Consider the following 24,336-nt stretch of genomic DNA (forward strand, 5'->3'; position numbering starts at 1 on the left):
TCCCTTGGGGCGCTCTGGTGAACACACGTTCCCCCAGATCCTGGTGGTCACCCCTGATAAACTTATAGGTGGCCATCAGATCACCCCTGAGCCTGCGCTTTTCCAAGCTAAAGAGCCCCATGGCTCTCAGCCTGTTGTCCGTAAGGTCTGTCTTCCTGACCTCTGATCATGTGCATGGCTCTTCTCTGGACTCTCTCAAGCTTCTCCACATCCTTTTTGAATTGTGGAGCCCAAAACTGGACGCAGTACTCCAGCTGCGGCCTCACCAAGGCCGAGTACAAGGGGAGAATGACGCCCCGGGATTTGCTCGAGAAGCATCTATGGATGCAAGCCAGCGTTTTGGTTGCTTTACTAGCTGCAGCATGGCATTGCAGGCTCATGTTCATCTTGTGGTCAATGATGACCCCCAAGTCTCTTTCTTCTGTAGCGCTAGCCAGCGTAGCACTGCCGAGCCTATAAGGGTGCTGCAGGTTTTTCCTCCCAAGGTGGAGACCCTTGCATTTTTCAGTGTTAAACACCATCAGGTTCTCGTCTGCCCATTTGCTGAGCTTGTCCAGGTCAGCCTGGATCACCCGCCTGTCCTCTGGCGTGGATGCTTTGCCCCAGAGTTTGGTGTCATCGGCGAACTTGGCCAGTCCGCTCCTGACTCCAATGTCCACATCATTAATGAAGATGTTGAACAGTATCGGTCCAAGGACAGAGCCTGGTCACAGGCACCATGACGACTGGTTCCCATTGACCAACACCCGCTGGGTCCTACCGCAGAGCCAGTTCCCCAGCCAGCAGATCGTGGTGAGGTCAAGGCCGCAGTTAGTCAGTTTAGCCAAGAGGTGATCACGGGATACCAGATCGAAGGCTTTTTTAAAGTCAAGATATACAACATCAATCTCCTCCCTCTTGTCCAGGTGATAGGTCACCTGATCATAAAAGGAAATGAGATTGGTCAAGCAAGACATACTTGCAACAAACCCGTGCTGGCTGTCCCTCAAGATATTGCCGTCAGCTAGTCTATTAAGAATGGTCTCCTTGATAATCTTTTCCAAGACCTTCCCCGGGACAGAGGTCAGGTTGACGGGCCTGTAGATTGCCGGATCTACTTTCCTACCTTTCTTGAAGATCGGCACCACATTGGTCTTCTTCCAGTTGTTGGGCACTTCACCAGTGTGCCAGGAGGTCTTGAAGACCCATGCCAGGGGCTGGGCTACGATGCTCACCAGCTCCCTGAGTACCCTGGGGTGTAACCCGTCAGGGCCAGCTGACTTGAAGGTGTCCAGCCTGTCGAGGTCAGCTTCGATGGAGGGTAGGGGATCTCCCTCGCTCTGGCCTCCCTGACCCATGCTGGGCAGGGCCGTCCCATGGGACTGGTGAAAAACTGACGCAAAGTACCCCTTTAGCAAGTTCGCTTTTTCCTGAGCGTCGGTTGTCCCATCTGGTTCAGCAGGGGGTCCAATGTTGCCTGTGCTTTTCCTCCAGCTCCCTACATATCTAAAAAAGGACTTTTTATTTTCCTTGATGTTTGTAGCTAGCTGGAGTTCAGTCGCAGCCTTGGCTTTCCTGGTTTCCTTTCTGCAAGTCCGGACCAGAGCAGAGTATTCCTCCTTGGTGGCGGTTCCAGTCCTCCATCCTTTATAGGTCTTCCTTTTAAGACGCAGGAGGTCCGCCAGTTCCCTAGAGAGCCAAGGGGGCTGCTGCGCCCTCCTGCTGCCTTTCCTCTGAGATGGGATGGACTTTGCTTGCGCATCCAGGATTGCTCCCTTGAGGAGCAACCACGCATCCTGAAGTCCCCTCTCCATTGGGTTGTGGCCTTTTAGGGCTTCTCTGACAAGCCTCCTTAGCTTGCCGAAGTCAGCTTTCCTGAAGTCAAGGACTTCTGTACAATTGACTGACTTGCCAGCTTTACAGCAGATGGTGAAGGTGATCAGCTTGTGGTCACGGTCACCCAGCTTCCCTTCGATCATTAGGTAGCTGATTAGGTTGTCCCTGGTTGCCTGTACCATGTTGAGCAGCGCTTTACCTCTCGTTGGCCTGTAGACTTCCTGAGTCAGATAGAGGTCATCCACACAGGAGAGAAAGCTTTGCACCCGCTCGGATTTGGCTGAGCGCTCCTCCCACAAGATGTCTGGGTAGTTAAAGTCTTTCATTACAACCAGACACTGGGAGTGCGCAGCCTCAGCCAATTCCCTGGTGATTAAAATGGCTGGGAATGGGATGTGAAAATAGCTACACCAGACCCTGGGTCCATCCAGCTCATGAGTTCAACCCAACCCTGGCTGAAGTCATGGGAGGTAAGGGCCTTCCACCAGCCTACAACCTTCAAACATGAGGAGATATAACATCTGTGGAAAGAAACAAGGAGCAGACTCTATTTGTCCACAAATGTCAAGCCAAAAAACCCTGCCATCCATGGGCCCAGATGCCTTCCCCGTGAAACATCCAGCACTCAGATGCCACTGTACCACGAATCTCGGTGCAGAGCAAGGCCTTCACTTTCAAGAGCCCAAAACGCTCACCAAATTCACCCGTGAACTCATGGAACGAAATTCCTGATGGCACGACTAGCAACGGTGTCAAAGGGAAGAGGTTCCCACTGAGCTACACCCTACACCAGCATGTAACGAGAGTGACCACGCGAAGATTTGCCTGAATTGAACCACTTGTCTACCAGAGCATTTCCACTGCAGCATGTCTCCGAAAACGCACTGCTCAGGCAGAGAAGGAATGAGAAAGATATCTATCCTGGGACATGTGTGGAGCTTTTAATTTGGCACTTGCTGGAGCTTTCATAATCTTTTCCTTTATGATTAACATCGAACAAGTCCTATTCCTTCTGGAATTTGCTAATCACGTCTGTTTATATTTTTCGCTGCATCATAGGGATATTTTAGGATTGTTGTTTCTTCTTCTTCTTTTTTTTTTCATTCAGATGTTTCCCCTCATTTTAGAAATGAAATTTCATGTTTAGTAGTCATGACAACGTCTTCTGACTGTACCGGTTCCACCATAAACGGAGGCCTTGATTTTCCCTCCAGGCTTAGAAATAAAACTCTGTTGAATAAATAAAATCATAAACATTGCAGGGCCAAGTCCTGTGCTAACTCATTCTCCTTTCCGTCAGCCATCACACCACCTTCAGTGAGATTTCAACAGCATGTGGGTGAACAAAGATTATAGCCTCAGCACTAGAAAGATGTATCCACTTAATCAACTTCAGTGGTGGAGGGGCATAACATTATAGAAATATGTAAGGGGACAACAGATTTAAGAAGTGAAAGGCGTGAGTTGGACTTTTTTTTTTTTACAACAGCGTCTGATGAAGTAAGCTGTCGCTTGCAAAAAGCTTATGCATTGCTGATTTAGTTAGTCTATAAGGTGCAACTCTCTACCTTTACACTCTAGGCCAGTGGTTTTTAACCTGTGGTCCAGACCCCTGGGGGTCCACAGACCATGGGTAAGGGGTCTGCAAAAGATAACTATGATCAATCAAAAGCTTGTGAATACTCACACTTACAATGCAAAGGGGCCTGCACCTCCATTGGAAAATTATTTTTTAGGGGTCTGCCAATGAAAAAAAGTTGAAAACAACTGCTCTAGGCAACAGACGGATGATGCCGATGCCTTAGTGATGCAACATCATGCAGTTGTCCGAAGAAAAAAATAAAAAGCTCTGCCCATGAGATGCCATATTTAAAATCGGTGACAGGCCGGAGCGTGTCACAGTGATGTGTTTTGACACGCGTGTCGAGACACACGGTCTCCCGATCCTTCATGTCTTTCTACAACACTCAATGGTCCGATGAGGCCGTGAAGCAGGAAGAGGAGGAACATGAGGAGGCGCTCCAAGATGGCTATTAGACACACATGACGCTAGACGAAGAGGCACGGTGAGCAAGCGGTGCGGAGCGTGGATGCACATGCAGACTCGTGTTCCCCGTCAAACAGACCTGGGTTCGGGATGGAGACTCTGCCTTGCAAGCAGGCAGGTTTTTGATGGGGCTGAACGGAAGTAAGGTCTGCCAGGTGATGCATTTTATTGGACCCGCTATACAGCTGGGAGAAGCGAGACACCCTGAGTACAAGCAAGCTGTTCCCTTATGCCTGGGAAAGAGACAGGCTAAGCAAAACAGTGGCTTTTGTTTAGCTCCATGATGTAATTAGACATGATCACTTGAAGAAGGGAAGAGCAGAAACAGATGGCCACCCCTTTCTCAGTACCCATCCGACCCTGAATCCAGCCCAGAGTCCAATAGTGATTCGACCCAGAATCCATCCCGGAGTCCACGCTGACTAACTTCCCTCCCCTTTGCTCCATGCCAGCTTGTGTGGCGGTGACGGATTTCATACTCAGGGTCCCAATATTGGCCCGACTAGGGCTACAAGTGCACAAACCCTCTCTGAATGGACCGGAGCAATTGCTATCGCTTCCCCTCAATGCTGCTCCCTTGCTGAGTCCCCTTGGCTGTCAGGAGGTTAAAATGAAGCATCCTTTAAATTCAAAGCTCTTTTAACCAGGAACTATCACGGCTTTACTTCCAATGGGTCTTTTCTATTCCCGCACGACCACCTAATGATTTTTTGCATCTCTTTATCAGCTCTTTTTAAAGTCCCAGAACCTTCTTGTTGGAGGTTAAAAGTAGCAGGGGCCTCTGCTGATTGAGCCGATGAATTATGAAACTAAGTCTGCTTAGCAGCTGTCTCCTTCCTTCCTGTCGGTGACCCCGGTCCATCAGCAGGGTACTCAGACTAGAAGACACTAGGTTTTAGTTAACACTGGGAAACTCGTTCAATTCTATTTATCAGGCCAAACTGCAGCTCTTTAATAACATGCGAATGAAGAATGGATGTGAACCCCTCCCAACTGCCCACTTCTGCAATGAAGGGGATATCATTTGTCAAAATACGGAGCATTGTGTTTGAACGTTAGCGATTGCTGCCATCCAGCAGCTTATCAAGAATATGCTTAAAAATGAGAAAATGTTGTATTTTAAGCTTCTCCCCTGAGCACAGTAAATCGTGTCACCAAAGGCAAGAGCGAGCTAAAATGATTCATTGCACATATCGCACGTGCAACCCCCGTGACAAGAAGGCCAACCATGTTGAAAGCAATGGCGAATCAAGCAGCGGCGAGTGGGATTAAAAAATAAATGCATAAACACAAGATGGGAAATTAAGAAAGGAAGATGAACCTTTCATACGGCCGAACCTTTGGGAGCCCAGGAGACTCCGAGTCCAGATGTTTGGAGGTCGAGGTAACACGATTCCAAGAAGGAAGAGGATGTGTTTCTTCAAATTCCCCGTTGTGTTTTAATTTACTGCAGTCTTGCAGAGGACGCATGTGGTGATCACAGGTGGGATTTTACATTGACCGTAAACATGGAGTTGGGGGCGCAGATCAGAGCCCTTTGCTTCAAGGCTGGCAGGGCCAGGCGGTTTGCTCTGAAAACCAGTGTCCCCATCCTGTCTACAGTGAAACCCTCCAGTACAGGGGAGAGGGGTAGCAAGCACTGCAGGGAACCCGTACACTCCACAGAAACCAGTCCTGAGTATATCCCACTGTGACTTCACATATTGGCTATTACGCCAGTTGGTTTTTAGGAGGGAGGGAGGGAGTAGAGCATGGCAAGCAGCATCTGAGCCGGCAGTTTCTATCTACGGTTACATCCTTTCATCTGCGTAGCCACAGGAAAATGAGCTCTGCACTTCATTAGGACCCTGGGCCTGGGCACGAATGCTCAAATGAAACCAGCAGCCTCATTATGTCTTTGGCGGCATCGCATCTGCCCGTTGAATCCAGGAAATGAAGTGGGTTTGGATGCATTCGAGTGGGAGACTCCTCTTGCTCCTGCCTCCCCGACCCCTGCAGATCTCACTCAATCCTTTTACCTTGGCTTTGCTTCCTTTCTGAGGTTTTGGCCCATGCAAAAAACGGGAGTTTAATTAGGGGAACTGGAAGATTTGCTCTTGGGTGTTCCTGGAACATGGGGACCAGGGTTGGCTTCCAGGAGCTCCTCATGGCTGGATGGCGTTATGGAAAAGGCAGCACGACATGCCTCCTCCAAGGCTGTGCCTATGCTCACCCCTGACCAGAAGCTCTGGAGGCCAGGTGGCCTGCTGCCCCAGGACGTGCACATCCCAGTCCAGGGCACGACCCCTTCAGCTGGACTCGCAACCCCTTCAACACCATGCGAGAGGAGCGCTGACGGGATGGGGAGAGAACGCTGGTTCTCTGGTTGTGTGCAAAACTACGGCTCCTCTCACAGCTCATCGACCCTTGAAAATCATTGCTGATGGAGGCTGGGTGCTGACTGCAAGAGCAAGAGCTATTCCTGAATACCTCCGCCTGTGGACACGTGCTTCTTCCAGAATAAACGCAGCCTGCTCCCGTACAGCTTCACCCACCTTCCAAGTGGGTTACAGAAGTGACGCACAAGGATCGGACACGGAAACAGGTCCTCAGGACACATCCGCGTGTGGACAGTCTGCACTTGGGAGTGACCGATGGAAAGCAAAGTGAGACCTGCAGAGAGGGGTATGGTCTCCTGGTGTAAACGTACACACCTGAGCCCCAGGTCAGCTTTTCCACTGGCTCACTTGTTGACTGGAGGTAACTCCATTCGCCTCTGCCTCAGTTTCCCCATTTGTAAAATGGCAACAACACTTACCCAACGGGGCCTGTGAAGATTGCTTAACATTTGCCAAGAGTGTTGCAGGTCAAATGAGCGTTGGGCATCATTATTAACAACTAGGAGCTCTCACTGGCAACCATTATGGATTGCCCTCTGGTCACCAATGCCCAAATGCGCTCCTATTTAAACTGATCTGCGCATCCAGCCAAGCACACTGTCATTCGCTTTGGCTGGCAAACACCGCTCTTGAGTCCCTTCACGCCAATCGGCGTGCTCGGACGCAGCCCCTCCAGCTCCGTGAAGCCTGGCGCTGCATAGGAAGATGAAAGGATCGAGTGACACGGGCTTCCTGCGATTTCGAAGCGTTGCATCACCAAAGAGATAATGTCCGTGGTGGTGCGGGGGGAGAACTGGAGAATACAGCTGTGTAAACTCAGCGTGGGCTGAAGTATCTGAGGCAGCGGGCTCAGCCCAACACATCCAAATCAAAATAAAACCTCTCGAGGGGCGGCTGTGCTGTGGAGAAACATTAAACCACTTGGCCTAGGGTGATCAGCTGAATTATTTTCATTTAAGTAAGACTATAAAAATTAGCCTTCGCCACTGCTCTTAGGCCAGAAAGACCTCAAGAAGAAAGGCTCTGCCTACGCAGGAGGATTCATTTAGACCTGTTGTTTCCAAGGGGAAATGTTGGGGGCTAGATTCTCTTACTGGCATAAAACTGGCTATATTAAGAAATGCACGCAAAACTCATACGAGCCAGGTGTAAACCCCATAGTATGAGTGTCTACCTCCAAGACTTCACCAGTTTAATTTGGGAGATGCTGTCAGCTGGGGGCTTTGCCCATGCAAACCCGAGAACTAACCCAGTTATCCAAACTGGCTTTGCCCATGCAAACCCAATAACTAACCCAGTTATCCAAACTGGCTTTGCTCATGCAAACCCAAGGAGTAAGGGAAGGAATATGCTCTCTTATTCTTACGCGCACAAACTGCCGCAGGTGCTGACACAGCTCTAGACATCAATAAAGTGAGGAAATGGGTTAGTAGTAGCAGTTTTCAAGCTGCTGGAACTACTGAATAAACATCAAAACCCTTGCCTTTAAGCTAGCCTTCTCTGCTTGCATCTATTTGAACAGACCTATTATGTTTGCACACATCTAATAATTAATTCACTTTTCTAAAACTATTTTTTTAAAGCTTCTAATCTGTCATCTGTTGCCAGTTAGATTGTTCTGACTTGTTTTAAACCGTAATACAAAACACTATTGAAAGGGCACAAATATTTAAACTTTATAAACATAATATGACTCCTGCAACTCCAAAAACAACTAATGCTGCTATCAGAAAAATGCTTAATGAGAGCCAGCTCACAGACGCTGAGGCCAAGCTGATTCAGCTAAGCAAGAGGGCACTATATTTCAAAAGTGAAGGTAATGAAAGGTTGGGACAAATGAAGTAGAGATGGGATAGGCCTTCATCACTGGAAGTCTGGAAATCAGATTAGCTTTTTATTTTCTTTAAAGATACGCTTGAACTCAAGAGTTATGGGTTTGACTTTGACAGAAGTTACTGAAGAAAGATCCCTGACCTGGAGATCGCTTAGCGTTCATCAGGCAGAAGGTAAGGCACGGTGGCCTCTTAAAGTCTAATTAGTTTAAAAGCATGACCATCTGCAGACACCAACCTACTGCATCTTCTTGCTGTGAAGAGAAACCCACCTTCCGCCTAATTATTTCAGGCTCACTTGGATTACCACGTCTGTTTTAGTTTTTATGAATCAGCGTAAATACAGTATTTCATCAATACTGATATAAATTTGAAGTCATTCCACTTCTTTCATTAGCTTCACTTTGGTTTTCCACCAGAGACACCTCACTGGACTTGGCTCTTAATGACCAATGCTTTGCTTTATTAATATTTCCTTAAGGGACTTGAAACCGTCCCGCAACTGCACCGTGCTAGTCGACTGTGTCCAGGCAGCAACGCGGCCTCAACGACTCCCACGGCTTTCTTGCTATGCTCGCAATACCTGACACTTCCCAGCGAGCTCCAGCTCCTGCAATCCTATTATTAAAAACCACCATTTTCCGATTGCACTTAAAAAGGGGATGGGGAAGGCAATTCATGACCTTCCTGTGCTTAGAAATGCAAATAGATGAATGCCCCCAGCCCCAACTCTAGAAACTTAAATACAGTATTGCACTGCATGGATGACACTGTGGAAAGAGAGTCGCAGTAGGATTATTGCATGCATTTGCGGAAGCTGTCTAGTGATTACAAGAGTCTCTCTCTCTCTCTCATATGCAGACAAAGGTTTTTGGGTAAATCCGGTATCTTTTATTAGAGTTAGTCTAATAAAAGATATTGGATTTACCCAAAGGCCCCTGTCTGCCTATGCCCTCAGACCAACATGGCTACAACCTATACACCTGTAACACGGAAGATCTCTCTTTAGCATGTTATTTTAGGGTTACAACGTTCATAGATTAATATGACAAGGGGTGAGCTTAGTACAAGACCCAGGAGAAAATACAGGACCTGAGGCTTGTAGCCCAGGAAACACCCCACCACATGGGCAAAAGACCCACTCAGAACGTATCAGACTTTCAAAAACCTCGTCATTTTTTACACCAGCCTCACGATTTCAGGCCCTGAGCGTGGCTTTCGACTGCCCGCTGTAACAGTATGTGCTAATGTAGGATGGGCAAATCCGAGATGGGGCAAACTGCATTCGCTGGCCAAAGTCGGTGAGCTGCGAGGGCTGTGAACGGGCGCTGGAAACGATGGGAATGAAATTTAGCCTCGATGCTGCAGCTGCACATGCACGGGGAGAGCTCTGCCGCCTGGCGGCTCCCCCGGAGTTTGCCCACGGGGGTCTGATGGCAGGATCGGGACCTAGGATTGCGGATATTTCTCCTCCCAGGTTTGGGAGAACAAACTGAGGACAGGTTTAGGATTACCAGGGGCCAGGCGAGTTTACAGATGCTCAGCTTCAGGCTTCGTTCTCCAGCTGTGCTGAGCACCCACCTGCTGGAAACCCACTGAAGGTGCCAACCAAGCAAAAAGCATGAGCCTCTTGGGAAAGCCTTGGCCCTGAGTTTTAAGTCGGCAGCGTCCCAAAGGACTACATTTGATTTTTAATTAAATCCCCACCCCACACCTCCCAAAGCAGCCAGATTTCTTGGGAGTCTCTCTCCAAGTGTGAGCAGCAGACGGGTGGTAAATCACCCCAGCTCGAGGGCTGCTATTCAGAGCCCTGCCAGGCAACTCCGCCTTTGGGAACCGCTGATGGCCCTGCTCTCCCTCCCGCCCCTTTCCAATTAATCAAGTTCACATACTGATTAACAGCATGATTCATGTCTCTCATTAGGCGCATTCTGAAACAAACAAAGCTGTATTTCAAGGCAACGGCCTTAATGGTTAAAATAAATACCTTCCAAAACTCTATTTTCAAGTAGCTGAACCTTTTCCACCTTTACAACTAATTCAAACTTCCTTCAAATTATTTTTCTAAGTAATATAACAATTTGTTTTTCATTAGAGCTTGTCAAAGCTGGGCTTCGGTTTATTTTGAGAGAAACCAGCGCCCTCGAGAAACTGTTTAGCACAATTTGAATGATGCCCAAAGGGGTTAGTGCAGCCACAATCAAAACAGAGTTTACAGCGCGGGGTAGGGGTGACACTTTATTTAATGATTAAAAAAAAAGGGAAAAAAAAAGAAAAAAAAAAAGAGAGAGCTCTGAATCAGAAGCTAATTAAATGCACTCCTACGGCTAACAGTAAATGTTTCCAAGTCACTCTTGACTACTGCAGAATGCAAGAACTTAACTTGCTGGTAACTAGTACCAGACACTGTTATACAAGCCATGCTATTTACCCAGTTTGGGGGTGGTATGAACTGGTATACCCCTGCCTGGTCTGGTGGCCTCTCCTTGCAATAGATATTACTGAGCTGTTCGTGAATTTGAATGCAGTGGCATTTCAATACTTCAGATTCTATCAGTTTGGAGTTGGAGCTTCTTTGGTTAGCTTGGTATTTAATTTCAGATGGCTTAAATGTAATGGGATGTCTGCCCTGTAGCTCCTCCAACATCACCATCCTGTTGATAAATGCAAAGCTGGAACCATGCACCGATTGAGTCCTGGATGTCCAAAGACACGGGCTAGAATCACTCTCGATGGGAGCATCAGACAGCATTGGAGCACAAAAGGAGGGGGACCCGTCACAAAACCAGTTGAACATGAGACCAGCATTTAGTGCATTCAGAAATGCCATCCACATCTTCCTCCACGGTCTAAGGTCAGACCCACTCACATTCATAAATGCTCTGCTGAACCACTTCAGAGACCTACCACGGCTTTCACCGCTGGGGAGCTGAGAGCTATGGCTCACGATGCACGTAGCCAAAGTGCATTGAGAGCCATAGCTCTTTGGTTTGTATTTTTTGATGCTGCACATGCAAGTTAATGAAGTTGGTGGGTATAAGTAGAGAGAAGGCATCTCCTATCTCAGGTGTCCAGTGCCCTAATGAAGTGCAAATGAGGAGTCGGTTTTCCCCTCCCAGCATGATACGTGGTGCAACCCTGCTGCTCCTAATGGACACGGAGAGCAAAATCAAGCTCAACACTTCTATTTTATGGCAAGGGGGAAAACAGAGTGGATTCAGGCACTTCGCATGGACAAGGAGAGGCACAAGGGCCCGGTTTCATTTTTTTCTTCCTTTTTCTCTCTGCTGTTGTGACCTCGGCCGGCTCCGAAGTTAGTAGCACAGCCCCTTGCAGCTGGGGCACTACAGCAGCACGATCTGCACACTGAGCGATAATACCACAGTGGCTTGTAGATCTGGAAGCTGATATTTGATGCCATATGAAAGAAAGAGGGGGGGGAGTATGATCGAGAGGAAGGGAGAGAGAGACACACACAGAGGGACAGGGGTGGGGGTACATGCCTGTCTGCATGTGGTTAGACCTCCCCTTCATCCCTGTCATTTCTTGCCCCACTGCAGAGGCATTGACTGGCTAGCTGATGACCCAGGTGAAGCAGGTGTTTGCAAGTTTTTAGCCGCTAAACTAAAAAGGAGCAAGATTAAAAAAAAGGAACAATGTCCTTTTCTACAAAGCAGTCTGGAGAAGACGGAAGTGATAATTCTTTAGCAAGCTGCTGTTGCTACATTTTGGAAGGACTTGAGTTTTAGGCTCTCTTTTCTTCTTCTTTTTTTGGAAAAAAGAATTGGAAACATGTTAACAAAAACAACCAAAAAAACCTCTTGTGAAAATTTCCATTTACTTGAAAAACACGATTTTTTTTTTCTCCCTGACCAGCTGGGAAAAGACTCCAGACCTTTCCCGTTCCAAGAGCCGGTGACGTCGCGGTGCTCTGACGACGCTCCTGGCACGGCCGTGGTGCTAAACCGAAACGTGCGGAGGGACAACGGAGGCAACCAAAGCATTACTGGACAACTTGCCCTTCACCTCCTCCCTGAATCTTAGTTCAAGTCGCTTGCTAGTTTTTGGGGTCAATTCTGATTTATAAAGACCTCCCTCTTTCCCCGTGGCCCCATATCAATGCTCAAAACTTCTCCCTTCCTTGACAGCGGCTTGGCTGAAGGAGCCAAAATGTGGAAAGGCCTCGAGGGCTCCTGGCACCGTGAAACAGCGCAAAAACTGGCTAAAAAAGACCTTGATCTCCAACCTCACCAGCCCCAGAGGCCGGCTTTGCTCTTGCCACTGCAATCACTCTGTTGAATTAGATGGCTCCTACCCCACAAGTCCCAATACAACTCTTAAGTCATCCGTCAACCGTCCATCAGATGTAGGCTCAGTGCAAGGCACTTAATAGGCACTCTGTCTTTCATTTTATCTTTTCAAATTGGGGGTTGAATATTTGGTCTCACCCCCAGCGCGCCTAAATCCAAAGTAACCCCTCAGAGATAGGAGCCCTGAGACGGCTCCAAGCTGGGGGTCTGCAGTCGGGACAGTTGCAGGACCTTATGGCACTTAGATGCCCAAATTCTACTTGGGGCCAATGGGATTGGAGGGCCTAACTCCCTTAGGCGCTGTGAACAATCCCAGATGGCATCTCTCACCACTGTGTCGGTATGACCGTGCCATGGGAGCCGAAGGACTGCCCCGGTTTTCCATTATCTCTCTGCTTGCCTTTCCCTTCATTATTCTGATCTGCTTTCTTGCTCTTGTGCGGCTCAAGTCCCTTCCCACTGGCACCCCCAACCCTCCTCCTGCTTGCCTAATCCAACACTACTTGCCGGCTCCGAGGGGCAAGAGGTCTTCTTTTGCTTTACTTTTTTTGGCTTCCCTCTTGCCTCCCCTCATGCACCCGCTTGCCAAACCGCCTCGTTTTACTGCCTGGTGCGAAGAGCCAAGAAATGCGTGTGCTGGGGTAAGCTCCACCGTGCAAAACCGTGCAGCCTCAGGGTTTTGGGAGTCAGCTGCGCTGCTTGGTGAAACCCTCTCTGAGTCAAGGGCCCTTGCTTTCCTTTGCCTGCTTGGATCTTGCTGGTGGACTCTCGTGCCGGACCTCCGTTATTTAAAGGCCGGTTTTGGGATCCACCCGTCTGAAGCCTGGAGCCATGGGATCTGGTCTCGATGATCAGAGGCTGGACCCAATGATCTCGCAAGGTCCCTTCCAGCCCTAATGCCTATGAAATCTATGAAAGTTGCATCTGTTCTGAGTTCACGAGGGATGTGCTGAGCTCAACAGGGTTGTGCCCCCACGGTAACGTGCTCAGCAGGAGCAGGTCGATTCTTGCTATTATTTTTATTACAGGAGGAAGGTCCAAGGATTGCACCACGACTAGGGCTCGGTGACTTAAGGGCAGGGGCAGCACATCCCTGCCCCTGGGGGCCTGCAGTATAAATTGCAAAGACAGGCCAACAGGCTGGGAGGGAAAGCAGCAGCACAGCAAATTCAGTGGGAAGGCAGGGACAGGAGAACCCAGGTGTCCGGGTGGGCAGAGCGGCCACCTGATCACTACCGGCCTTGCACTTTGGCAAATGCAGAGCTCTCGTCTCAGGGGAGCCCATGCCTCTGCAAGTGCTGGTGGATGCAGAAAGCCCAAAAGGAGCAGGAGCAGGAGCAGGCTTTGGACCTGGAAAGCTCCCTCGTGAGCAAAGTCTGAACCCCAACGCAAGCTCCTTCCGAGCAGGCTGGGGCTCAGAGCGGCTTGGCACCCGTGGCCATTGTAATTCAGCAGAGCAGGGCTGTGCTCTTAGCTTCTCCTTCCTTTTCCTTCCTGGCAGGGACGATCCGCAGCAGCGCTCCTCGGGATGACAAGTCTGGCACCTGCTCACCATAAATCCCCCGCGCGGCTGAGAAGCTCGCCCTGCAGCGATTTCCATTCCTGGTTTCGACTGGGATTTCGACGTGCCGTAAATGTTGGAAACGCCGTTCCTGACACCGTGCCGCGTGTTTGTCTTGGACATCTCCGAGAACTGCCTCCCCTTCGTTCCAGACGCTGTTTGCAATGGGAAAATAAACACTCTGGGGTGGGGTGGAGGCATGCCAAACCGGACGCTGTTGTCACCTGACGATACTTTCACGTCACTGATGATGCCAGCATGATGGATGAGGGCATTTGGGCTTCAAACGACAGAAGGGTTTTGAGTTTCGGTCCTTCCAGAAGTCACAAAGAAAAGCAAGCCCAACTCGTAGTTTTCCCCTTAAATCCCACCACAAACTGAGGGGTGCAATTTAGTAGTCGCTGCTTAAATTGCGTCTCATGCCAGCAACTGTGTGGATAATGTTCAGCAGGGAGCAGGTGGGCTCAGGGCTGGAAGAACAGGGGGTGCTGGGGTTCAGGATGGAGGAGCACTGGGATATAAGGAGCAGGACTGGAATAGCCTGTGCCCCCTCCGAGCCATTCATTGGCAGAGACGGCAAAATCCTGATAAAAGCCCTTCTAAATCCACAATCCCAGCCCCAAAGCTCAGATCCCACGGCAATCTCATTATAACTAAAATACATTTCCTTGGGGTTGTGGGGTTTTAAATCGCAATCCATCACGGGATCAGAGTGGCCTTTTTAAATCTGGTTCCCAGCAGCAGGGAATCAGCAGCACGTACAGGCCCAAGCGCGCGCTCGCGCACACGGAGATGGAGCCGGCTGTAGCAGGACGCGCGTGCCAAGCTATGGAAGATGCTCTTCCAGCAACAGCACCTGGCCCCTTGGCAGATCCGGCAAGCAGCTGTGCTAGTGGCTTGGGAGCTCTTCCTGAGCCTGCCTCGGGGATATGCTGCTGATGTGGGCTGGCTGGGCCGCTCGAAAATCTTGGATGACATTTTTCTCTAGTCTCACCTTTGATCCTGGGCAAACGTGCTCCGGGCTGCCCGTGCATAGCTCTATGTGCAGATGCCTTGTGAAAAGCAACATCCGCCCCCGCGGCTGTAAATCTCAAAGCTTTTCTTCTTTTTGTCGTCTCCCCCCGCGCTGCACCTCCCCTTCCAATCTGGTGGTTAATAATGACACATAATGATTTTCCTAGTGGGAATCTGCCAGCATTCAACTCCCTCCCTCGTTACTTAAGCCAGGGTCTATTTACATGAAGGAGCTTCTGATGAGTAAAGGCCTCGGTGCTGCTGACTGCCAGTGAGGAAAGCACCCACAGGGAGACATCTGGCCTTTAGTTTAAGGGATGCTTGTCAAGGTAGACAGGCTCAAAATGTACTACAATGCTCACCCACAGGAAAACACACCCGTGCAGGAAAGCACACCCGTGCAGGAAAGCACCCACCAACAACCTTGCACCGAAGCCTGCGGCATTCTCTGCTTCTCTGCCTCATTTATGGAGATACAGTCCTGCACTTCCCTCTCCCTGCCTGTCCTGGTTCTTTGAATGAATCGAGATAGATTCAATTCCACCTCTAGCAATCATGCAAGTGATTTAGGTACCTATGCATGATTTGATCAAACCCTGAAAACCCTTGAATGCATCTACTTTTGTAGAAGGAACCAGAACTCGTGGTAGAGGTGCTAGCTTTTGTTAGACCAACTAGATTTTTGCAAAAAAAAAAAAAATTCTTTAATTGCAAGCCTTTGGGCACAAACACCCTTCCTCAGGCATAGAAGAAGAGTTTGTCAAAGTTCTCCCAGGTAGAAATGAAAGTTTATATTTCATAGCAGGGTTAAAGGTGTGTTTGGCACAGTTCATAGCACACTGTCACCCAACCCTTAAAATGGAGTCACAAACAAAGCAGCAACGAGGAGGATACCCACCCGCTTCGGTATTCAGTTTTCTTAGCTGGAACAGGATCACGCTTAGATGCCTACATCTACCTATGTACCTTATAGGAGAGTATCAGGCCCCCAGGCTTCAATGCGAGAAACCTCCGATTTCAATTGCTCTGCACTGTTCACATGTAACCCCCAGCGCCCAAAGAGGCTGGTCCTGTAACTCCGCACGTTCTGGCCCTTCCAAGAAATAAATCGCCAGACGGACTTGAGGTTTGACGGCTGGCCCCTCAGCTCTACGTCTGAGACATCTCACCTTCTAGAAGTGAAGGAAAGTCTTGACTATTGTGCAATGTATATTTTAAAAGGAAAAATCTTGATATTTTGGAGGGGAGGGCGATGAGAGAGCGGAATCCCTGGTTCTGCTTTTACTCACTCTCCTATCCAGATCTGCAAACCTTTTTCCTTCACAAATGGGAACTAGTCAGAAGAATAAGTTCACACTTTTTTTTGGGGGGCTCCTGACAAAGCAATATTCTCCAGGCCAGTTGGAATCTGGAAAAATACACTTACTCAGCCGAGCCACCACGACTCCAATAACAATTATAAAATGTCCAATAAAACTTGCATGTAATGTCAATTCAAATCTTGAAAAGCAGAATTAAGTGGTATATCAACATTAAACTTTATTACTTCCTTTGCAGAGCAGAAGTATTGTCAATAAAAGTCATTCTGAATGAAGAAAAGGGCAGTAAATATTAAATAAACAGGTTTTTGTTGAAATGCTATAAATGCTCCAGAGCTGCATATTACAGTGGGACCCTTTTTTCCCTAACAGACTCCCCTCGTGATAGAAATAAGCCAGTAATTGCAAACTATCAATAAAGTGCCAATTAAAGGGTGGTTCGATGCACACGCTTACAATATGTCATTATGAGCTGTTCTTGTACGTGGTCTACTCTTTCAGATCCCCGTGGCTCCTACCTGAATTCTGCAACATGCCAGCAATTATGTTGGTCATGCGGGGGGGGGTCCCCCAAGAAACCGTTAGCATGGCCACTGGCTGCATCAGGATGGCTGAAGTTAGACGGGTCATCGCCAGACTTCATTCGGAGGCAACAACGTCTGTGTTTCAACACTCAACATAAATCTCATATGCAAGAGGACCTCAACTATGCAGTGACCCAAAGACCAAGAGAGGGAGAGCTGAACTTTTGGGAGTGAGGTTAGGGGATTTTGGAAGACAAGAATGAATGTCGTGCAAAGCCACTGCAAAATCCTGGCAGCACAATGCAGGATTTCTTCCTAAATTGGAAGCTCAAATTAGGTCCAAATATGGGCCTGTCACTGAATACACAAACCCATGGTGACTGCACCCATGCAAACCAGGCTGTCACCATTGAAAAAACTAAGAATGAGAGGCAAAGTGGCACTGGAAGGGACCTTAGGAAGTTTAACAGATGCATCACAGTATGGTATTAGGTTTTTCGAAACAACACCACACTGCTGACTTGCATTCAGCTTGTGCGTGCACTATAACCCCCAGGCCCCTTTTCTGAAGTACTGCAGCCCCGCCAGTCACCCGCCAATTTGTATTTGTGCCTTTAGCCCCTCCATGCTCAGTGCAGTGCTTCGCACTTGTCCATATTAATTTAACTCGATTTATTGTAGAGCATTTTCCTAATTTATCAAGTTCATTTTGAATCTTAGTTCTGGTCTCCAAAGTGTCTGCTACCCCAGGCAGATTGTGCACTCAATCCCATCCTCCGGTGCCAGATTTCAGATGCGTTCCTGGGGACCATGCTCCATGCAGTCTCCCAGTTAGACATCAAGCCACCGAAGACGACTCTTTGAGCATGACGATAGGTTACGCACCAACCATGCAGTCATTTCACAAAGACTGTTTGCTTATGGGAACATCATGGGAGACTGTGTCCAAAAGTATTGCTAAAGTCTTTCACTACTCTCCCCAAAGTCTGTCACCTTGTCACAGGTGGAAATCCAGTTGGTTACATGGCAAACCCATGCTCGCTGCTCCTTGACATCTTGTTATCCTGCTTAGGAGATGATTCCCTGATGATACGCTGCAATATTTTTCTGAGTATTGAATTTAGGCTGACTGGTCTGTAATGCCCTGGGATCTCTTTGTTCCCCCCCTTTTTTTTTTTTAAATAAAAAGATGGGCACTATCTTTGCCCTTTTCCAGTCTCCTGGGACCTCACCTGACCTCCAGGAGCTCCTGAAGACAATAACCAGCAGTTCTGCAATGACCTCAGCCAATTCCTTGAATATTCTGGGATGAATCTCATCTGGCCCTGCTGACTGAAAAACATCCAGTCTGTGACCTTTTTTGTGAAGCCCGTGTAAATCTGGCTGATGTAACTGTAATGTCCTACGGTTACAGACACGAGAAGGCAGTCCAAAGCACTGCCTGGAGGCTGCATTCTTGTACACTGCATGTGACAGGATACCATTCTTAAATCACTAACCAAGCCCCAGCTGATAAGCTCGTCTCATTCTCCTTGGGTTATCAATGTCACCATCTTTATAACCACCAGGCATCAAAGGACACACAAAAGGCCTGGTTCTGCCGAGGGTGGAGAAGACGGGCTGTCTGCACACAAGAGACCAAATGCGCAAGCAGGCACATTGGAGAAACTTCAACAGGAGAGAATGAGAGAGCCCCGTCTTGGAAAACCTTGATGGAGTTAATGCCCTCTCCTAGGTGAGGGATGTAGGTTGGGGAGAGGAATGAACTGAACCCAGGTCACTGAATCACAGACAATGAGGGTTGAAGGGAGCTCAGGAGGTCAAATCCAGTGCAACCCCCTGCTCCAAGCAGGACCAGCCCCAACTACATCCTCCCAGCCAAGGCTTTGTCTAGCTGGGTCTTAAAAACCTCCAAGGATGGAGACTCCACCACCGCTCTGGGTAACCTGTTCCAGTGCTTCACCACCCTCCTCGTGAGAAAGTTCTTCCTAATATCCAACCTCAACTTCCCTTGCTGCAGCTGGAGCCCATTGCTCCTTGTCCTGTCATCTGCCCCCATGGAGACCAGCCCAGCTCCATCCTCTTTGCAGCCCGCTGGCAGGGAGGTGAAGGCTGCTCTTCGATCCCCCTCGGTCTTCTCTTCTGCAGACTAAATCAGCCCAGTTCCCTCAGCCTCTCCTCACCAGCCCTGGCCCCCAGCCCCCAAACCATTTTCGTTGCCCTCCTCTGGACTCTCTCCAATTTGTCCACATTCCTTCTGTAGTGGGGCCCACAGCTGGACACAGGACTCCAGATGTGGCCTCCCCAGTGCAGAACAGAGGGGAAGAATCACTGCCTCCATCTGCTGGCAACGCTCCTACCCTCATCGCCGGTTTATAGGAGAAGAGGAGGTGGTGGCACCATCTTCTCCTTCAGCTGCTTTCTGAGAAGTAATTTGCACATGCACGCCAGGGTTCAGGGTTATAAGCAGATACCTCCCTGCAGTCCAAATTGCAAGACAAGAGCAAAGCTTAAGACCTATCTCTCTTCTTAGCCACACGTTAGCTTCACCGGATCTCCACGCAGCCTGTTGGCTTGCACGCATCTCATCTCTTCAGCATCCCACTGTCCCTGTGCATTAGAGAAGGAGACACGGTCCCTAACCAAGGGCTACAAATGCCAGCAGCTAGTGAGGTATTCTGAATGTAGCCTAAGTCCCCTTTGCAGATCGAGCCCCAAGCCCCAAACTGAATCGGCCTTTTTTTCCTCCAACTGGTAGATCTGGATTAGTCAATGAAGAGACAATCAAGCAGTCAACAAGACCACTTCCAGCTTGTTCTACTCTGACATGGACTTTGTTAGTAGATGACTATCTGCGGGAGTTCGGAGGGCCAAGACGAGACTTCACGAAGCACCAGCGTGCTGCAGGCATATGATAAACTTGGACCAAAAGGGTGCACAAAGGAAACAAATGGGCCAATGGGCCTAGACAAATGAACTACGACTGGGGGGAAGAGCAAAGGGACGTTCCAGCCTGAAGCTCATCATTTTCCTGCTTTCAGGTCACATAGTCTTTATTCATTTTGATCAACATTTTTGTGGCTTACCAAGAGAATTTCTACGCCGTGCTCCACTCTATGCATCACATGCATTGACAAAAGCAGCAACAGCTACAAAATAGGAGTTTCCTGATGCCGAAAATATGTTCAACCGATACTTTAGTGGGAATTTAATAAAAAAAAAGAAGAAAGTAAATTAAAAAAAATGTAACCTTCCAAAACAGGCTAGCAACATTACTTCTCTCTGATTGTCTCTTTTCTGAATTTTTGACAGATTTTTCGATGTGGTTATAGATTTTTCATTTTTGAAGGTGGGGGGATCGAGTCCCAAAAGACAAAATGCACCACCACCACGAACCGAAGCCGATCAAAACTGGCACAGCTGAGAAGTGAAATGAAAGCATTTCGAGTGATGATGAACAGCCTGCACTTTTCCTTAACAACTGAATTATAAACATTAAATCATTCTTGGGAGAATCCAGCCTTGGTGGGGGTGGGGGAAGTTTTCCTGAATAAAATCTGGTTTGGACAGAGAGCAAAACTCACTCAGTTTTATCGTTTCCTTTAGCCGGAGCTGGGGTCCTATGACTTTCACAAAGGCAGTCCTTTAGTTTAATCCCGACGTTATTTGGCAGCTTTTCCTGTAAGGTCAGTAATTACACAAACCTGATGTAGACAAGTCTCTGGGAAATGCTATGACAAATGTCTCTTTGTAAAGACATCGCCAAAGAACAGTCAGTGTGTAATTCTGGACTGTCACCAACCCGGGCGGGATTCAAACTAGTGATCCAAGCGAAACCATCCCATTCTTCTGCAATCTGCATTACTGCGCATCCCGAGGGTTCGCACACTCGTGCTACAACACGTATCAAAAGGGAAGGCCTCAGGAACAACTGCTTGGCTAACACAGTAGCATTATCAAAGCAAAAATGGGACGGTCTTACCTGGAAAAGAATCTGTAAGATGCCGTTGAGGATGCACATGCGACGTCCCATGAAGATCAAGAAGGGCGCGATCAGCTCAACCAAATGATTGCATAAGGTCTCAAACTGGTGAAACCACCACGGTGACCAGTGCATGAAGTAGGCAATTGGGTTGGGCACAGGTTGGGTCTGAAAGAGTCAAAAAAAGATGCATCATTTGGCATGGCCTCCCCTCTGCATAGAGCATCACTCAGATGATTATGGAGCCAGTTGGACAATGTTGATAGAAAGTGGCACCTGAAAAATGCCCATTTTCACTCATTCCCCCCCAAAATACCTGACATGCTGTCTGCAAAGTTGTCATTCAAAAGCTTTCCATTAATTCAACCCAAAATAATATATATATATATTTTTAAACTGAAACATTTCCTAGTTTTCTTTTGTTCCCATCAGGAAATGAACAACTTTCAGGAGCATTTTTAAATTTAAATCTCAATTTTTCCCACCAAAAATAATTAGCAATTTTTTTTTTACCCACACTAATTGCTTAGGTATCATTCCTCTGCTTTAACACTTCACGTTTATAACCTTTTCACTGATAAATATTGAGGCATGTTATCCAAGCATCATAAAAACAGTGGCACAGATAGAGAAACTGAGGCAAGGAGAGAGGAAATGATTTCCCATGGTCACCAAACAGGCGAGTCACGGAGCCAAGAAGCGAACCCAGATCTTCAGCTTCAAAGCGGCGGTCCACATCTCAGCGTGTTTAAAATTAAAACAAATAATCTATACAAACCCATCATTTAAATGAAAAACATCCAAACGTGATGTTAACCTTGGATAACATTTGATAACATCTGTAACCGTGCCAATCTTATATCAACCTGCTTTTTTCCTTATTGATGCTCCAGATTTTCTATCCAGGACAATCAAGCCCCAAATGTTGCAACCCCAATGAGAATCCCTACGAAGAAATTAGCAGCGGCAGCCCCAAGCAATGCCACAATTCATGCAAACAGCAACCAGTTAATGATCCACCTTAGCATGTCTAGCAAAAGCTCAAATTCATTAGCGCTGTTTAAAAACCCTGACAGCACAACAGGAAAAATGGCTGAAAATGCCAATTTTAATTGAAGGAGACACAACACATCTTTAAATTATTTGCAGCTAAATCAAAAATATAAACAATACAGGGAAAATATTGTACGATGGATGGCAATTGAGTGCGCTCTCCCTGCCAAATCCCACAACTATTGTAATTCCTTATTAGCAAAGCTGGAATTAATAAAGCTGTTGCTTTATACGGGTTTGAGGCTGCTGTAACCCCTCAGGACAAGAGACCGCATCCTTCCTTCCTCTGACACTGGGAGAGGATGCAGCAACCTAAAGGTCAAGGCGCTGTGCCAAGTCCACTGCAGCAAGGGGGTGGGAGGCCACGACTCCCCTGCATCCTGGGTCAGGCAGACCGGCCGTCTGAAGTGCCGCGAGGGCTCTTTCCCCCACCATGCGGGTGCGGCTTGGAGTTCATCTGGAAGTTTGACTCTCCGCGAGCAAGCCCAGCACTTTGGGGAGACTCGTGACATGTTTTCCGCCATGACTCCAGTGTGCTCAGCAATGTTTTTGCCCTTTGCTTTATTTTCTTTGCACATTGGGTCAACGCTCAACGGGGTCATTGCAATGTGGAGAGCGAGTCATGTGGGTTTGTGAGGGATCATCTGAAATCAGGGCAGCAGATATAAGGATGAATAAGTGGCTGAAAGCAGCAGCAATCAGCACCGTCACCCACGCTCTCCAAACCTGTTCAAACATGCTTTATGCGCTCTTTTAACTTTCCCCTCTTTACCAAACAGATTATGAACCCCTCTGCACTGCTTTGCTTTATAGCAAGGACTGTAAGCGAAGGTGCTGGGACACAACACGCTCAGGTGCTAGGACACCTTTTCTCCTGCGAGGTGCAGGCCACAGAGGTTCAGAGAAATACCCGAATATCCTGGAGCCTCTTGAGTTTCCCCATTATAAAGGCAGGAAAAAGCACTTGGACCTGGAGTCCCTTTCTAAATCTGCACCTTCCCTTTGTCACCGGGTAAAAAGAGACTTGTGTATATGTTTGACATTAGCCTAGACTCAAGAGAGCTTGCAAATAAATATTTGTTTTTTGTTCAAATATCTAGTTGGTCTAATAAAAGATATAATCTCTGCCACAAGTTCTGATTCCTAGACCCAAGAGATGCATTTTAAGCTCTTTATTCCGACCCCATAAAGGCCCCCTGAAGTTCCTTCCTATTCCATGACTCTCACGTTCATTACCAAGGGCACGATTCTGACACCAGAACAAAAACATGGCAAAAAAAAGGGGGAAAGCCATGCTTTTGTTCTGGTGTAAGAATCATGCCATTGGTAATGACCTCAAGGTTTTATTAATTATTGACCTCAAGGGTTTATTAACAACTGGAGTTGCTTAGCTTGAGGTCAATAATCCATGCCGGAAAGCATGGTATTCCCACCCTCCTATTACCAGCTGATAGGTGCCAGAAAGCATGCTATTCCCTCCCTGTTACCAGCTGATAGGTGCAATGCTGTACAGCACGTAAGATAAATCAGCCTCAAAAGATATGCAACGCAAATGAGCCAATACAGGCAGGGGACATGCTGCTCCTTGCAAACGTCTCATTTTGTTTTTGCGAGAGGAAGGCAGCGTGTCTGGTGGGAGACCCTTTCAGGCAGGAGGCATTCTCCCTAGCATCGCCTTCCTCCCCAACACGGCACTCACCTCTCTCAACCATAAATCTCAAGTAAATAAAGTAAAAATGCTGTAAGCAACAGAAAAGGGATTTGGGCATGTAAGATATTGGTTAAAAGACTCTGAGAGGGGAGGCAAGAAACAAAAGGCAAAGCAGGAGGAGTGCATTGTGTGTGTGTGTTCCTGCCGAATGCTTTCCATATGGCCAAGGATCATGGGTGTAGCACGATGCAGCTTTCCCAGGGAGAAACCAGTGTTTATTCAGCAAAGGGTGTTGAGACCGGAGCGGAGCTCCAGAGCAGCAGTGATTTTGAGCCGCCCCCAGCACCCCTGACACGCAGGCACCTGCTGGAAAATTCACTCTGTTTTTCTTGCACGTTCAACCTCCCAGCTGCCAACTTGGAGCTCGGGGTGGTGATGACCCACCCGCCCCCTCCCTCCGTTGCCACCAGATGACTCCCACCGTGGATCTCCCCATCGTATTGCCAAGGCCGGGGCAAGGCATGCAGAGCACGTGTTGACATTTAGGCGCAACCCGGACCCAGCCAACGCTTTCCCAGCACGAGCCTTGCGTACGGAAACATTGCGATGCGGCAGCCGTGTCAAAATTGACGGAGGAGGAAAAACATCTCATCATCTCTGCTTATTTTGTGGGCGTTATCACACCGTTGGGCTTGACTTCCTCTCTGGAGCATCCCAGCATCCAAGATGTTTTTGGGGTTTTTTTTCATGGAGAGAAATCAGGAGCCCCAGGAAGATAGGGCTAGTAGGAATGAACCGGGACCCAAGTAAATGAACCGGATGTAGGAAAACCTGCAGTAACCAACACGGA

The 24,336-nt window shown here is 48.1% G+C and overlaps 1 protein-coding gene across 1 annotated transcript in view; it reads right to left on the reverse strand.

The window, feature by feature from the left end:
- The window catches only part of LMF1 (lipase maturation factor 1), a 293,630-nt gene that overhangs the window by 67,676 nt on the left and 201,618 nt on the right, over window positions 1–24,336 (reverse strand). The window contains exon 8 of the mRNA XM_019542136.1: window positions 20,783–20,950. Within this exon, the coding sequence (XP_019397681.1) occupies window positions 20,783–20,950 (168 nt within the window). The remainder of the gene's footprint in view (window positions 1–20,782; window positions 20,951–24,336) is intronic.

The sequence above is a fragment of the Crocodylus porosus genome, unplaced genomic scaffold, assembly GCF_001723895.1.
Source record: "Crocodylus porosus isolate Cpor-Errol unplaced genomic scaffold, CroPor_comp1, whole genome shotgun sequence".
NCBI classification, from domain to species: Eukaryota; Metazoa; Chordata; order Crocodylia; family Crocodylidae; genus Crocodylus; species Crocodylus porosus.